The sequence below is a fragment of the Gigantopelta aegis genome, chromosome 9 (genome assembly GCF_016097555.1).
Source record: "Gigantopelta aegis isolate Gae_Host chromosome 9, Gae_host_genome, whole genome shotgun sequence".
In the NCBI taxonomy this organism is placed as follows: domain Eukaryota; kingdom Metazoa; phylum Mollusca; class Gastropoda; order Neomphalida; family Peltospiridae; genus Gigantopelta; species Gigantopelta aegis.
In genome coordinates this window covers 14538624-14554569 of record NC_054707.1, presented here as the reverse complement: position 1 = coordinate 14554569, position 15946 = coordinate 14538624, and the positions used below count along the sequence as shown (strand labels likewise).

General features: G+C 38.2%; 1 protein-coding gene across 2 annotated transcripts in view; it reads left to right on the top strand.

The window, feature by feature from the left end:
- LOC121381250 (myb-like protein X) overlaps positions 1-13689 on the top strand; it is a 30823-nt gene extending 17134 nt beyond the window's left edge. Inside the window, exon 5 of one of the 2 annotated variants that reach the window (XM_041510486.1) lies at positions 5469-13689. In XM_041510486.1, the coding sequence (XP_041366420.1) occupies positions 5469-11211 (5743 nt within the window). In that variant the 3' untranslated portion in view covers positions 11212-13689. The remainder of the gene's footprint in view (positions 1-5468) is intronic. The other variant, XM_041510487.1, reaches the window with a different exon arrangement.
- The last annotated feature ends 2257 nt before the right edge of the window (positions 13690-15946 follow it).

The window sequence follows — 15946 nt, the reverse complement described above, 5'->3', positions numbered from 1 at the left end:
ACATACCACGGCCTTTGATATGCCAGTCGTGGTGCACTGGCTGGAACGAGAAATAGCCCAATAGGCCCACCGACAGGAATCGATTCTGGGGTGGGATGTAGCTCAGTGGTACACCCATTGCCTGAGATGTGAATGTTATAGGATCAATCTCCCGTGTCAGCCAATACCTCACGACTGATACATCAAATGCTTTGGTATGTACATGTGTATCATTTGAAAAGTGCATATAAAAAATTCTTTGCCACTTTATTGATGGGAGTAGCTTATGTTGTGGTAGCACAGGGCTCAAGCTTAATCATGGCATCATGGCACTGACAGCAATTTTTTGTTGATTCATTTCATTTCAATTTATTTTCGTGCTTATATCCAATTAAGGTTCAAGCACACTGTCCTGGGCACAACCCTCAACTATTTGGGCTGTCTGTCCAGGACAGTGGGTTAGTGGGTTAGTGGTTAGTGAGAGAGAAGAGGGTTTAGTGGCCTTACACCTACTCATTGAGCCTTTAAGAACTCGCTCTGGGTTCGAGCCGGTACCAGGCTGCGAACACTGTACCTACCAGCCTGTAGTCCGATGGCTTAACCACTGCACCACTGAGGCTGGTGCCATCTGTTGAAGGGACTATGTTTGGTTTTTATATTTGTTTTAAAAGTTACCATTTAAAAATTGCCATAGACAGACTCAAAATTGCCATTAGTGAGTATTTCACCAGTACTCCTGGTAGCAGGTTTCCACTGTCATGTTCTCTCAATCAAATGTATAAATAACCATATCGTAGACACCAAATAGCCATGGTTTAAAATGTTCTGAGGTGGTGTTAAACAAACAAGCCTTTCCTTTCGCGTAGTTTTCATCATGACTAATGGCCTAGACAACAGTGCTTTGTAATGTTTCCACAATTTTTTTTTATTATTTACTTTCGACAGGTATTTTTCATACTTGGTGACATATAATCATCCTTGTATCAAGATTGTTTCCACTTCCATTTTGTATCTTGGTGGGTTATTTTGTATACCAACCAGTGCCGAACATCTGTTATATTAAATAATGCAGTGTGAATTGTCCTCAGCAAGTAGCAAATGTTTCCAAACCATGTGACATAATTACCAGAGGTTTTCCTCCAAAGTCAGACATTCTGTTTACTTCTTGTGCATCTACTTGCATTGTTTTATATTTATATTTATTCAAATTTGGCATACTGATTATAAATTAAAGACATTAAAATTCACTGATTGTCTTGATAATAAATGTCCTAAAATTTGTATTCTCTGTAAAAGATCATTGTATCAAATACTTCTTACTACTTTAATTGCTTCCCAGTTATTTCTATTAAATAACTTAGTTAAATTTTTAGAATGTTTATCATAAACGTATTGTCCCAGTAGTACTCTAAATTCATGCAAAACATATCTTAACAAAGCAAGTGGTACAGTCAAACCTCACTTAAGCGGTCACACGAGAGTAGAAAGAAAGAAAGAAAGAAATGTTTTATTTAACGATGCACTCAACACATTTTATTTAGGGTTATATGGCGTCAGACATATGGTTAAGGACCACGCAGATTTTGAGAGGAAACCCGCTGTCGCCACTACATGGGCTACTCTTTCCGATTAGCAGCAAGGGATCTTTTATTTGCGCTTCCCACAGGCAGGATAGCACAAACCATGGCCTTTGTTGAACCAGTTATGGATCACTGGTCGATGCAAGTGGTTTACACCTACCCATTGAGCCTTGCGGAGCACTCACTCAGGGTTTGGAGTCGGTATCTGGATTAAAAATTCCATGCCTCGACTGAGATCCGATCCCAGTACCTACCAGCATGTAGACCGATGGCCTAACCACGACGCCACCGAGGCCGATCACAAGAGAGTAGATAAAAGTGGCCGCTTAAGCCAGGTGGCCGCTGATACAGATTGCTACTTATAGTCTTTAAAACATTTGTTGTTGTTTCTAATTAACGGATGTGTACTTCACAGTTGACTATAAATCAACTTTTGACATGTCGCCTCCTTCAGAAAAAAAGCAACTGGAATGTATTAAATTAACTGTTCTCAATAAGTTTGTTTTATTTTTTCATTTAATTATTTAATTCCTACTTCATGAGGTGTATTGTCATAGTAAGTCAAACATCAAGCATAGCCTGCCCAGAGGCCATTAGATGCATTCCAATGTCATATTTTCTTAAAGGAATGCTAAAGCAAGGCTTTTGGACTGGTATGTTCAACGATACATAATGCACATTATTGCTTAATATCAACAAGTATAATCGTATAGTTAATTAATAAAACGGTTAAATGTGATGGCTATTATATATAACGGGCGCAGCCATTTTGCACCATCCCAGTGAAGATGCCCTCTGGCGAGCTGGTGGTTACGTAATACCTAACGTGTCACGTCAGGAATTAGTCTTCAAACTGAAGGAACAAAACATACCTGATTTTTGCGGATGCATCGCAATGTTCTGTAATAATATCCATCCCAGTAACACAGCAATGTGTATATGTTGCTTATTGTTCAATACAAAATAAACCACCATTGTCAAAGTGTTGAAATAACTGCATTATATTTTGTATATAAATTAACCCACGTACTGAAATAATAGTTGGAGTGTTTTCTTGGTTAATTGGTCTTTCCTTTCCGTGGACTGTACCTGTGGTTCTTGATTGGCAGGTGTATATTTAGATGGTCCCTAGACACTGTGTTTAGACACACTAAAAAGACGTGCCTCTTTTATTAAGATCACAGGGTATTGGCTGATAGCCACGCGGACACCCCTCAAATCATAATGGACATTATCACTTTATTACTGTAAGTAATTCTGTAAAACCCTTGATTAAGTAGACTTTCCCATCTAAAATCACAAAACTGACCAATTACGTAGTCCCAAAGAAAAGAAAATTATCACTTGGGTATCGTGAGTGGTCATTTTTTGTTCGAACGTATCCTACCAATAGGCCTAAAAATATGCATTTTTTGTTTGGATTTTTTAAAAGAAAAAAAATACTATAACTTATACTATCAAGTCATTTATGTTGTTTTACAAGTCAGGTTGATGAAAGCGAAGCACCTTGTCGTAAATTAGAGCGTTTGTTTACACTGTGCATAATAGAGAAGTTGGACCTGAGCTGACGTCACTTCACCCCAAGCTATACCACCGGACGTCACAAAAACGAAACAAAATGGCTGCCCCCAGTTAGCAGGAATAATCATGGTTTTTTATTAATTCTAAAATTACGCGTTTTTCATTTGTTAAAGTGTCAGTATGTGTTGGTGGTTCGGGTATGCATCTTTTCAACACATAAGGCTCTTGTTTAGTCTACCTTTAATTGATACACAGTTCAGATGTCTGAACTGAATGGGTACTAGTATTCCTGAAGTTGTGAAGATCGGTTATTTGCTGCACTTTAGGCTTCTTGCTGTTGTTAAAATATCCCTTTTATATAACAGTAAACATTTACTGTGGTCACTTAACATAGGTATTTGAGCAATTTGGGATCCGATCTAGGTGGCCTGCTGACCTCGTTAGACAGGTGACCACTTATTACAGGTGCACATTAAATCATTATGGGAAAAGTTTAGCCGCTTAAGGCAGGTGACCGCTGATTACAGATGGCCGCTAGGACAGGTTTGACTATACTAAGATTCTTACTCAATATACCTCTTGCTTTGTTATTTTGTTTACATATATTGGTCTAAATTTATTAAGCATGTTTTTCTTAAACACAGGTGTTTAAGCATTGTAAATATATGCAGTTACACATCTGTAAGACAAAAAACAGGCTTTGTAAATTCGACCAATTAAAAAAATATAGTTCTTTTTTAACATTATTGTTATCTTATTCAGTGTAAAAATGTCTTTCTTACTAATGCTTACTGTTACTATTTGCTTCTATATAAATCTGTTTCTTATTGTTGTAGATTAAATATTATTCTGTTTTTATTTTTAATTGTGTCTCCCTAATATCTGACTGCTTTGATACTTGTTGTTTTCCTGTGAGTTCCAGTAAGTTATGTTGTAAATATAGTTTGAGGAATGTCAACGCCTTGCTAATCACCTGTTATTATCAAAGACATATCTTCTATCAATACTGAAAGACCAGTACTGCTTTTTATATGCCCGTCTATTATGGTATGACGTTGTCTGTCTGTCTGTCTGAACATCCGTCTGTCTGTCAATGTTTTCTTGTCCGGATCATATCTTGCATACAGATGCATACAGGACTATCAAACCTCACATGTAGGAACAACTTGGGATGGTGGTGTGTCGCGTACTATTACTAGGTCACTGTAACCTACTTTTCATAGTCTACTGCACGTAACAGTAAATCCTTGTTCGGACCATATCTTGCATACATATGCATACAGGACCATCAAACTTCACATTTAGGAACAACTTGGGATCGGGGTGTCGTGTACTATTACTAGGTCACTGTGACCTACTGTTCACGGTCTACTGCACATAATTGTAATTCCTTGTCCGAACTATATCTTGCATACAGGACCATCAAACCTCGCATGTAGGAACAACTTGGGATGGTGGTGTGTCACATACAATTACTAGGCAACTCTGATACAAATAAATCAAATAATTTGTCTATATTCTGAGGCAATTTTCTGAATTGAAAGGGCTACTTATGAAACCAGATTATACATAGAGGTTATTACCAGAGTGTTTTTCGGTATCGTCAATATCATATATTAAGAATTAAAATTGTATTATGCGAGCCTCTGTCGAGCATAATACATTATTTTTATTCCTACTATATGATATTGACAATACCGAAACACACGAGGTAATAATCTCTTTATTATATAATCTCAAGCTTAATACCACACATTTTTGTAAACTGTACACACAACTTTAATTCCAGTCCGCCATTACTAGATATTCAAATGATGTAAGAATATTTGGCGCGGTGTCTTTTTGAATTGAAATGACTCGAATGATGTCATTTTGGATGTCCTTACATCAAAAAAACTAGTGCATAACATTTTTTATTTTCTGAATGCTGGACAGCTTTCAGTGTAAAATTGCTATTGAAATGTTTTTATTTTATGACTATGAATGCATACATCAGTTATGGAGTGTTACCCTAGTACGTTTGCTGAAATGTCAATAAACCTAGTGTTGTGACCTCGATTAATTTACATCTAATTTGCAAAGTTATCAAATTCTTAAATTATGTCATCTGAAAAATATCACATACTTTGATTGCACTGAAAATGAAAGATATATGATGATAAAAAAAAATATCTGTTAATTTAAGCTACTATAAACATTAGGACGATCAAAAGGTCACTGGATGTAGAGACACTGATGCTCTAAACCGAAAAATGTATTTAAAATGTTATTTTAGTGATTACAAAGGCTGTATTAGTAAGAAGCCTCTAACAGTTGTAGCAAACTTGGGGCAATTCCTTTAAAATGTTTGCATTTAAAGTTGATTGATGACCTTGTTGTGTTTTTCAGGAGAAGAACTGCTCAGATTACAGCTGACCCTCTATCTCTAGTGAGACGCGGGTCGTCCTCATCCTCAGGTTCCTACACAAATACCTCTTCTTCCTACAACTCCGACTTCACAACCTCTTACGTCTACAAAGAGTCTTCGTCATCATCCTTCTCATGTACCCCACTGACTGCCTCCCACTACAGCTTAGTGGCCCCACTGTCGCCAAACACATCACTTCCAACCATCAAAACCGCCTGGATGTCAACTCCAAGACCTTCCAGAGACCTGATCCCCACACCGTACTCTTCCAGAGATGATATTCCTGCAGGACACAACTTGTTTGACAACAGGCCAGTGTTTACCGATGAAGACAGTATTTCGTTGTCATCATTTGATAGCAAGTTGTCAAAGTATATGACTTACGCACAAAAGTATTACGACACAACCACGACTGATTTGGTTTCGAGATCCGAGACAGAAACAACTAAAAAGGACATTATGAGTGTTAGACCCAAACGTCAAGGAGCAAGACAGAACATTACTGTGGTGAAAAAGGATAATGAATCCAGTTTGAAATGTACCTCCCTTATTTGTGATAAACATGCCAACACAGATTGCCTCTATGATGAGGATTATGATGGCAGCGTTGACTCCAAATGTTCATCTGAATACCGAGGTTATGATGAAGACATCCATCCACCAGATCCCGACGCATGGAGAGGCAATCAAGGTGAAAGAAAGAAGTATCTGAAAGAAGAAAGCAGGGGCTCTGTAACAGAAGAGTTCATGGATACCAAATTTTCCTTAGTGACTGAGAAAGCAAATTATTATAGATCTGCATATGCTTATGTTCCCGAGGAGCGTGGAAACGAACAAGAAGTTGGTGTTTTCGCTGAAGATGGAGATCCTTTCTATGTTACTGCTGAGCAGTTGTCAGCTGAAAAAGATAAGATCCTTGAAAGCATTGATAAAACCTGTTCATCATCAAGAGGAGTTTTACCAAAATTAAGGCAGTCATGTTGGAGCAGTAGTGGATTGAATGCTGGTGTTGCAGATCCTTTGGGTGAAGACGTTACTGATGTAGGCAAACAAAATGAACCTTTACCCCATGGAAGAGGCATCAGAAAAAGTGATCATCCAGAAGTAGAAACCGAAAGATCTCTTTCCAGACTGAGCAGAGGCTCATTTGAAAAAGACGTATCTTTTGATCAAAGACTGAAAGATGACTTCTCCTTACCAGCAGATCTTCCAGTAGGTGCTGAATGTGATGCAGTTGTAGCTAGTCATCATGTTCAGTCAGTCTCCGTATCTCTTGATCAAAGAATGAAAGATGACTTCTCCTTGCCAGCAGATCTTCCAGTCAGTGCTGAATATGATGCAGTTGGAACCAGTGGTCATGTTCAGTCAGTCTCCAGTAGAGCATCTGTAGAGAAGGATATTCCAGATGATCAACCACTTGAAGCACAATACACTCCACGAATTCCGTCACCTGTCCAGAGAGAAAATGAGAAGAGATGTGAATCTAGTCTAAGCAGAGCATCAATTGGTCCTGTATCAGAAAGTGAGCACAATGGTTTGTCATTACCAGATAGGGCCAACACTGATGAGCAGATTGAAATGGAGGAAAAGAGATCAGAATTTGAAGGCAGTCGAGATATATTGCCTGTATGTCCACCATATCAGGAGGAGACAATTTCTGCTGAAAACGATAAAGCAGCTGTAAAATCTACAGAAATTACAGATTATGTTCCAATGGTAATCCTTGAATCTATTAGATCTGATTTTGAGAAATCACCCGAAAAGAGAATGCAGATGCATGATGATTCAGAAATAAAAAGCTATCCTGCTGAAAACTACGTGCCCTCTCCAAGATCCAAGAACATTTCTGCTGATAAACCAAAAGTTGTGGTTGACTTGGAACAAAAGAAGAAAAAAGAAAATGTAACTGTTAGTCTTCATAGTGATCTTACATCAGTTGATACATCTACTAGGGAAACACCGAAAACACCATCAGACAAGGGCCCACAAAAGCAGACAGATTACCCAGACTCTACAGAACCAGTAAAAACATTAGATTCTGTCAGCAGTACAAGACTAGTCAAGTCTGTAGACAGCAGAAGTGAAAGTCATGCAGATATGTTGAAAGATAACACCATGGACAATATTCCAGATTCAAATGATGTCAAGCAAGAAAGACGACATTCATCTGCTAGCATTATGTCTCTTAATAGCTCAGATTTAGGTGATCTAAAGCCAGGCGGCATCCCAGCTCCTTCGAGGAAAAGTTTGAAAGAAATTATGCTTAAAACAGATTTAGAAAAGGGAAACAGTAGATCATCCTCAATGGCAAGTTTTGCTTCATCAAGAGGAGCAGACAGTGAAAAGATCTCTGACACAAGTGGTATGTCTGTAAATTCTCGCATTTGCTCTGAAAGCAAAACACCAAGCAGGGGATCAGACAGTCTGCAGAGCAGCTTACTGTCATCAAGTTCCAGTAAGATATCAGTGAAGAAGAAGCTCCTGCCTCTGGATACCCATTTATTGTCATCCTCTGGACAAACACTGACTAGAGGTGTTGAATCAAGAAAACAAAGAATGAGAAAGCATAGATCCAGCAGTAGTAAAATATCGACACAGTCATCAACAGAAGAAGAAACAACTAGTCAGCAGACTTCAGTTAGAGTGTTAGGAGATGAGAAAATAACTACTGAAGAAATGGATGTTGGAACTAAATCCATCAGTCAGCTTTCATCCTCAGAAACATTAACACAAGAGCCGGAAAAAGAAAGTGCAGATACCCAGCAAACTCCTGATGTGATTGTGACCACAGATAGTATAGAACATGTAGTTGCAATCAGGTTTTTAGAAGATATGCAAGCTAGTTCTGTTGACAGACAGACACAGAAAGAAGACATTACATCAAATGTGACCTCTGACTCGGCCGTAAATGACAATCCTACTTTTAGTTCTACCTCCAGTGAAACGACTGACAAGGATGATACAGAACAAGGCTCCATGATAGCAGTACGCTGGAGCACTACCTCAAAAGATGACCTCGGCTCCACAGACGTTAGTACAGACGTCAGTACATCTTTAACATCGTCTACATTTTCTGATCATACCGATATTTCTAGAGGTACTGAGAATGAAGTTGAGGGTCTAGTTATTGATATTAACAGTAAACGCCCTCTGACTGAATGTAGTTTGGAACAGAAAAAAATCCCAGAAATGCGTATTCAAACATTAAAATCTGAAACTGATATCCAGATATTGTCAGAAAAAGTGGAAAGTGATGGACCTTGCACAAATGTGGAATTGACATTTAAAACAGCAGTGCCTTTTATTAATGGAAATGACCAAAGTGTTTTATTAGATACTGATATATCAGAATTTGATAAAAAGCCAGATTTTGTGCTCTGTTCATCAACAAGGAGTAGCCCAAGAAGTGTGTCTGCTGTGGAGCAGGTGCAAGATAACCAGTTCACGGTTGACATCCATGCAGGAATTCCAGTATTGGTGTGTAGCAGAGGCTCTGAAATGGGGGACACCTCAGACAGTGAAAGTCAGCTAGAGGAGGTGGCTCTCCAGCTGCAAGCATTGCACCAGAAACAAGCAGGACCAGTGTCTTCAAGAGAATTAAGTCCAAGAGTTGAAAGTCGTTCATCATCAAATCTCAGCCAAGCTTCTTTGACAAAAGTGAACCTTCAACAAAAGGAAATGGAAACAACTGCTGTTCCATGTATCAAAGATGACTATGAAAGGCCTACCATTCTACCAACTCTGTCGTTACATTCCACTGCTGCTGATACTACCAAGGAGATGGTAACAGGTGAACCCTTATCTCTTCTGGACTCTGCCAAATATGAAGACACTGCATATGCTCATCCAGTTGGAAAGGTTTTTAATCTGCAGGATGACCAAGATGTAAAGGGAATTGTTGTTGATCTGAAGGAACAAGATCCAGAGAGAATGGAGGTTAATATGAAAGACTATGATCCAGCTGGAATGATTTTTGATGTAACTGAAGAAGACCCATGGGGATTGGTTTTTGATCTGAAGGAACAGGATTCAGAAAGGGGAGAAATTGTCAATCATGAAGAATCCGATCATGAAGACCACACTGAAAATGTAAATGCATCTCCTGATTTTGAAAAGAAAAATGAATATCGGACAAAATTTGAAGAAATGGGTGATGTTCAACCAATCAACACAGGGGTTATTGAAGATAGTCTGCCTGAGCTGGAAGACAGAGGGGAGCTTTCACATTTTTCAGACAATGGTATTTTTGTCAGTGGGGAAGACCAGTCCTCTCTTAATATGGTATATAAAGTGGACAACACTAACATTCCAGAGGAACTGAGTGAGAAATTGGAACCAGAAGCAATCAGTGCAGCTGGGAAGAATGATGAAGTGCATGCATGCACAACAAATACTACAAATGTAGAAACTATTTTAAAGAATGAGATTCAACCTTCAGCTGATGCTGAAACTTCATCTGATGTTTTGGATTCCACTAAAGAATCACAATTCAAGGACGATGATATTTTGATACAGGCTTTGGCCAGTACAATTAAGGCAAATATCCAGAAGATTTCTGTTAGTGAAGTTAAAACATTTGAAGAACCATCATCCAAAGAGGCAACAAATGATGATACTTTCATAGATATTGGAAATGTTTCTTTAGTAAATGGAACTAGCCAGGATCAAACAGAAGCATATATTTGTGTTGAATTTCAGGAATCGGTACAAGATAAAGAACATCCAGGCATGATTGACGCTAAATCCTCTGACCAAGGTAGCAATGAAATATTGCTAATAAATCTCTATGTAGACGGTAAAAATTTGGATCAAGATTTTGTTCAACAACAAAATGGTAATGTTCAGGTTACATCAACACCAGAAACAAGAATAAGTGAGCAAAGTATTTCAAGTGCTCCACAGAATATAACAAGTCAAGAAATATATGATGCCACTTTCATGACAGCACTGCCCATTCAACAAAGTCTTGATGAAAATGAAATTGTAAATAAGATCCTTATTTCACATTCACCAAACACGGATCTAAATGAGCCAGCTATTCCAGATTCCTCACCATTAGATGTTGAACAGACTGCTTCGCTTTTGCACGAAGATAATTCAACTTCAGTAAAACTGACACCACTGCATGATATGACACTTATTAAAAAGATGGAAGAAAATGTACAAGATTTTGTTTGTTCATCTCAGATGGAAAGTCCAGAATTCCAAACAACCCAGAGTGAAATGCCTGAACAAGAAATGGACAAACAAAAAGACACAATTGCACCTTCACCACGAGCATGGAACATGATACAAGAATGTCCACCTGAGACGCACCTGGCAAAAATAGAGTCTTTTTTAGAAGTGAAAACATATCAACAACATCAAATATATCAAGATATCATTTCACCAAAAAGTGAAATATGCGAACAAGACATGAAATCTGTACTAACAACAGAAAAATCACCACCTGCATCTGAAGAATATTCACAAAATGAAATAAAGAGAGATGAATCTTCACAAGACCAGATGGAACAAGACGTAGCTTCACCAGAAGCAGAACAATCTCCACAAAATCAGATCAAGCAAGATGTTGCCCTTTTCCCACAGACAGATACACCTTCATACAACGTGGTGGATTTGAACATTACTCCTTTACCTCAGACAGACAGATCTTCAAGTGTCAAAATAAAGCAAGACATCGCCCCTCCACCAGAGATAGACAAACCTTCACAAGATAGTTGAAACAAGATGTCATCCCTTCACCACTGACAGACAAATTTACACAAGACCGGTTGGAGCAAAATATCATCCCTTCACCACAGACAGACAAACCTTCACCACTAACAGACAAATCATCACCACAGACGGACACACCTTCACCACTAACAGACACACCTTCACCACAGATTGACAAACCATCACCACAGATAGACAGACCTTTACCACAGACAGACAAACCATCACCAGAAATAGATATACCTTCACTACAGACAGACATACCTTCATCACAGATTGACAAACCATCACCACAGATCGACAAACCACCACCACAGATCGACAAACCTTTACCACAGACAGACAAACCATCACCACAAATAGATAGACCTTCATTACAGACAGACATACCTTCATCACAGATGGAGAAAGTAACACCATAGATAGACAAACCATCACCACAGACAGACACACTTTCACAAGGTAATTTGAGGCAAGATGTCATTCCTTGACCACACACTGACAAACATCGCTAATAACACACAAATGTTTACCATTGACAGATAAACCATCACAAGACTGTTTGAAGCAAGTCATCATTCCTTCACCACAGATGGACAAACCATCACCACTGACACAAACCTTCACCACTGACAGACAAACCTTCACCACCAACAGACATACCTTTACCATTGACAGGCAAACCTTCACCACAGACAGACATGCACACACCTCTGCTAGACAAACCTTCACAAGACTGTTTGAAGCAAGTCGTCATTCCTTCACCACAGATGGACAAACTATTTAGAGCAAACCACCAAATCTTCATCACTGACAAACTTTTATCACTTGATGGACAAACCTTTAAAAGATCATGTGGAACAAGATACCATTCCTTCATCACAGACGGACACACCCTTGGGGACAGAAAAATCTCCACAAGATCAAGAAAAGCAAGATGTGACTACCTTGTTGTGTGCAGACAAACCTTGACAAGACCTTCACTACATGCAGGAACTTTGTCACTAACAAGAAGAAAAGACCAAATTAAATGAGACATCACAAATCACCCTTGCACTTGAAAATTGGAGGAAAACTCGTCACCAACAGAACTGTTGTTGACAAATCAACTGAAGCAAAATATTACCTCCATCACATATGTATAATTCAGACAACATAATGGACAAATGTTGTGGAAATGCTGCAGCCAGAAATAACATTAAATAATTTTCAATTCAAATAAACAAGTAACAATAGTTATACAGTTGAATATCAAACAAATATATTGATGGTGGTCACAATTTTCTTTGAGGATTAGAAAAAATGAGGTGTGGAAATTGTAGGTGGTGAAATTAGATGCGGCATGTGATATTACATATGTATTACTAATTATTATGTGGTTTGTAACATAGGTGGGAATGTATTGTATACTGTGGTAATGCATTACCAGTTAATATTTGCATCATGCATGTTGTTATTATTAACGCAATGTAAAATTTGTCAGGGACAGTGTTTTAATAGTTATAAGTATTGTAACATGATATTGTTATTGGTTTTGCTGTTCAGCACATTTTGCAAATTTATATCAATGTTGTTTTTTGGTTTTTTAATTTTGAAAACCATGTCTGTTGTAGAATTAATTTGTTCCATTGTGATAATTGTTCGATACATGAAACAGCATGTTTACAAATCTACATTTGCTTGCAGGAAGCATGTTTGTTAATATTTTCAAATCATTACTTGCTGCTTTTGACATTGTATTTTTATAATACTTATTTGCACTGATATAATTCTCAAATAAAACATATTGTTATAGAAATATTAGTAGCAACTCCTACCCCACTATGATTTTTTTTTAAAGTCAAACATCCCAGCCTCTCTGTTGGCGATGTCTTTGCAATAATAATACTACATTGTAGTATGGTGTATTTTAATGGGCATCACATTTCCATCAACGGGCCAACATTAATGTCACAACAAAAACAGTTTCAATTATAAGACAGTTATTTATTGCCTGGTCGATACAACGAGATTCGTCTTTGAATGATGTCCACAATTTTCTTTGAGGATTTGATGTTTCTGTGTCCACTTTGAAGTGTGTAGTTTTATACATTCATTGTCAATAGAAAGTGTGTGTGTGTGAGAGAGAGAGAGAGAGAGAGAGAGAGACTGATGCCATTATTTTATTCTTCACAATTTTGTTTTCTTTCTTTCATGGTTGCATAACTAATCATATTATTATAATTTATTTTAGTTTTATTTACGGTACTGAGGTCGACCTTTAACCAGAAGATAACCATATTTTTATAACCACAAAAATTTCAGGGTCTTTCACTTTTACGCCGCCTTTTTAATCAAACTATATACATCTTCTATTTAAACATTTGACGAAGCACAGTTGTGATTATGGATATGTGTCACTATGAAATTAGTGATTGTGATTGTTTCTAATGATATACTATTGAATTTTTGTTTTGCTGTGCTAATAAAACTGTTATTAACCTACTATTTTTGTTTGTTCATTTTGGGATTTTGGATTAGGACTCTAGCTGAAACATACTGGGTGTGTTATTTGGTGTCTGGGTGGAAGGATCGTATCCTCTTGGTGGATCTCAGATTTGCGCGCCCCCCCCCCCCCCCCCCCTTTAAACCTGTGCCCCACAACTTGTACATCGAAAGCTGTGGTATGTCTGGGAAGGTACATATAAAAGATTCCTTGCTGCTATTAAAAACAAATGTAGCGAGTTTTCAGCAACTATGTATCACAATAACCAAATTGTTGACATCCAATAGCCCGTGATTAATATCCAATGCGCTCAAGTGGTGTGGTTAAAACAAACTTCTGGGTGTTTGTGTCACGGGATAATGGTGTGAATTTGTTGTCCAGCATGCTGATACACCGTGCGTTGTTGTGGTGTGCATTATTAAGAGGTGTCCTAGATGCAATACATTTCTTCTTGCCCACCAAGAAAACAAAATGTAGATTCTTGGTGTCTTCAATACCAGTCAGATTTTCAAGGATGTTCCTAAAAGCGTGTGTATGCCCGTTGGCTCGTCAAAACAAAATGGATATTAAATTATATCTCTACTTGGATGTGGGTACACGGGGTGTGCACTGTACCTTTTTTTTCTTCTCATTCACAGACGCAATCTAATTAAAATTAGCTCCACTATTACATGTGGATCTAAAGACGGCCAGTTGGAGCTCATGTCCACCCATCAAAACCTTACTTGCAGAATCCTGCCAGTGATTTAAAACTAACGACACTGCGTAGTCCCAATGTCCAGGTAACATTTCGTCTGTAAATAATAATTTAAATATTGACCAATCACACTTCGCCTTATATAACGTTATTTGGGAGCATACAAATTCAAAAAATATCGGGCGAGTCTATTTTAGTGGCCGCAGTACAGCGAACCAATACGTACGGGATGGGTTATTAGTCTTCAATTTTACATTACAAATTATTTATTTATTTATAAAAATTAAAAAAATCTAAATCAGTCTTCAGTTTTACATTACAAATTATTTATTTTATAAAATAAAACATGTTTTAAGGCATTCGTAATTCAAACGAAACATGTCGTATACCCTCAGGATAATTCGGAATGTTTTCAAATTATTTTTAAATCACTGTCTGGATTCTGCAAGTAAGGTTTTGATTGGTGGACATGAGCTCCAACTGGCTGTCTTTAGATCCACATGTAATAGTGGAGCTAATTTTAATTAGATTGTACAGACGCTACCCATTTTGATGGGTTTGGCCAAATATAAAGTCGTCGGCCAAGGCATTCACTACTTGGTTCAATAATAATCTTTTCTCCTTTTGTCCCAAATTCTTGTGTCTACCCTGTTAGCATGGGCGGATCCAGGAAATATTTTTAGGGGGGGACCAAAAAAGAAGGGCACATTGACTCGTCAAAAGGGCACCTTACTACAAGTTTTGATATTTACAATTAATATGAATTCCTACAGTTCTACGTCATAATATACTAGCAATAATGAAGTAAATTGGCGTCACTCGCGTTAGAACCTCAATGGGGCCCCATTGAGACTCAATAACACAGACACATATCTGCAAGCTTACGCATGTACACGAAAATCTTGATTTCATTTATCTACAATATAATTATTGTTTACTTAATAAAAAAAAAATTCTACAAACAAAAAGGGCACTTGGACATTTTGAGGGCACTTGAACAATTTTTTTTGGGGGGACGCGTCCCCCTGGTCCCCCCCCCCCCTTGGATCCGCCCATGGTTAGTCAAAGAAAGAAAGAAATGTTTTATTTAATGACGCACTCAACACATTTTATTTACGGTTATATGGCGTCAGACATATGGTTAAGGACCACACAGATTCTAAGAGGAAACCCGCTGTCGCCACTACATGGGCTACTCTTCCGATTAGCAGCAAGGGATCTTTTATTTGCGCTTCCCACAGGCCGAATAACACAAACCATGGCCTTTGTTGAACCAGTTAAGGATCACTGGTCGGTGCAAGTGGTTTGCGCCTACCCATTGAGCCTTGCGGAGCACTGACTCAGGGTTTGGAGTCGGTATCTGGATTAAAAATCCCATGCCTCGACTGGGATCCGAACCTAGTACCTACCAGCCTGTAGACCGATGGCCTGCCACGACGCCACCGAGGCCGGTACCCTGTTAGTCAGGTCATCTGTTGATGCCACATTATATATTAAGATCGATGTAACCAAGCATGCATGCTATAACGCAGGGCCCCGTTTCACGAAGCGATCTTGGC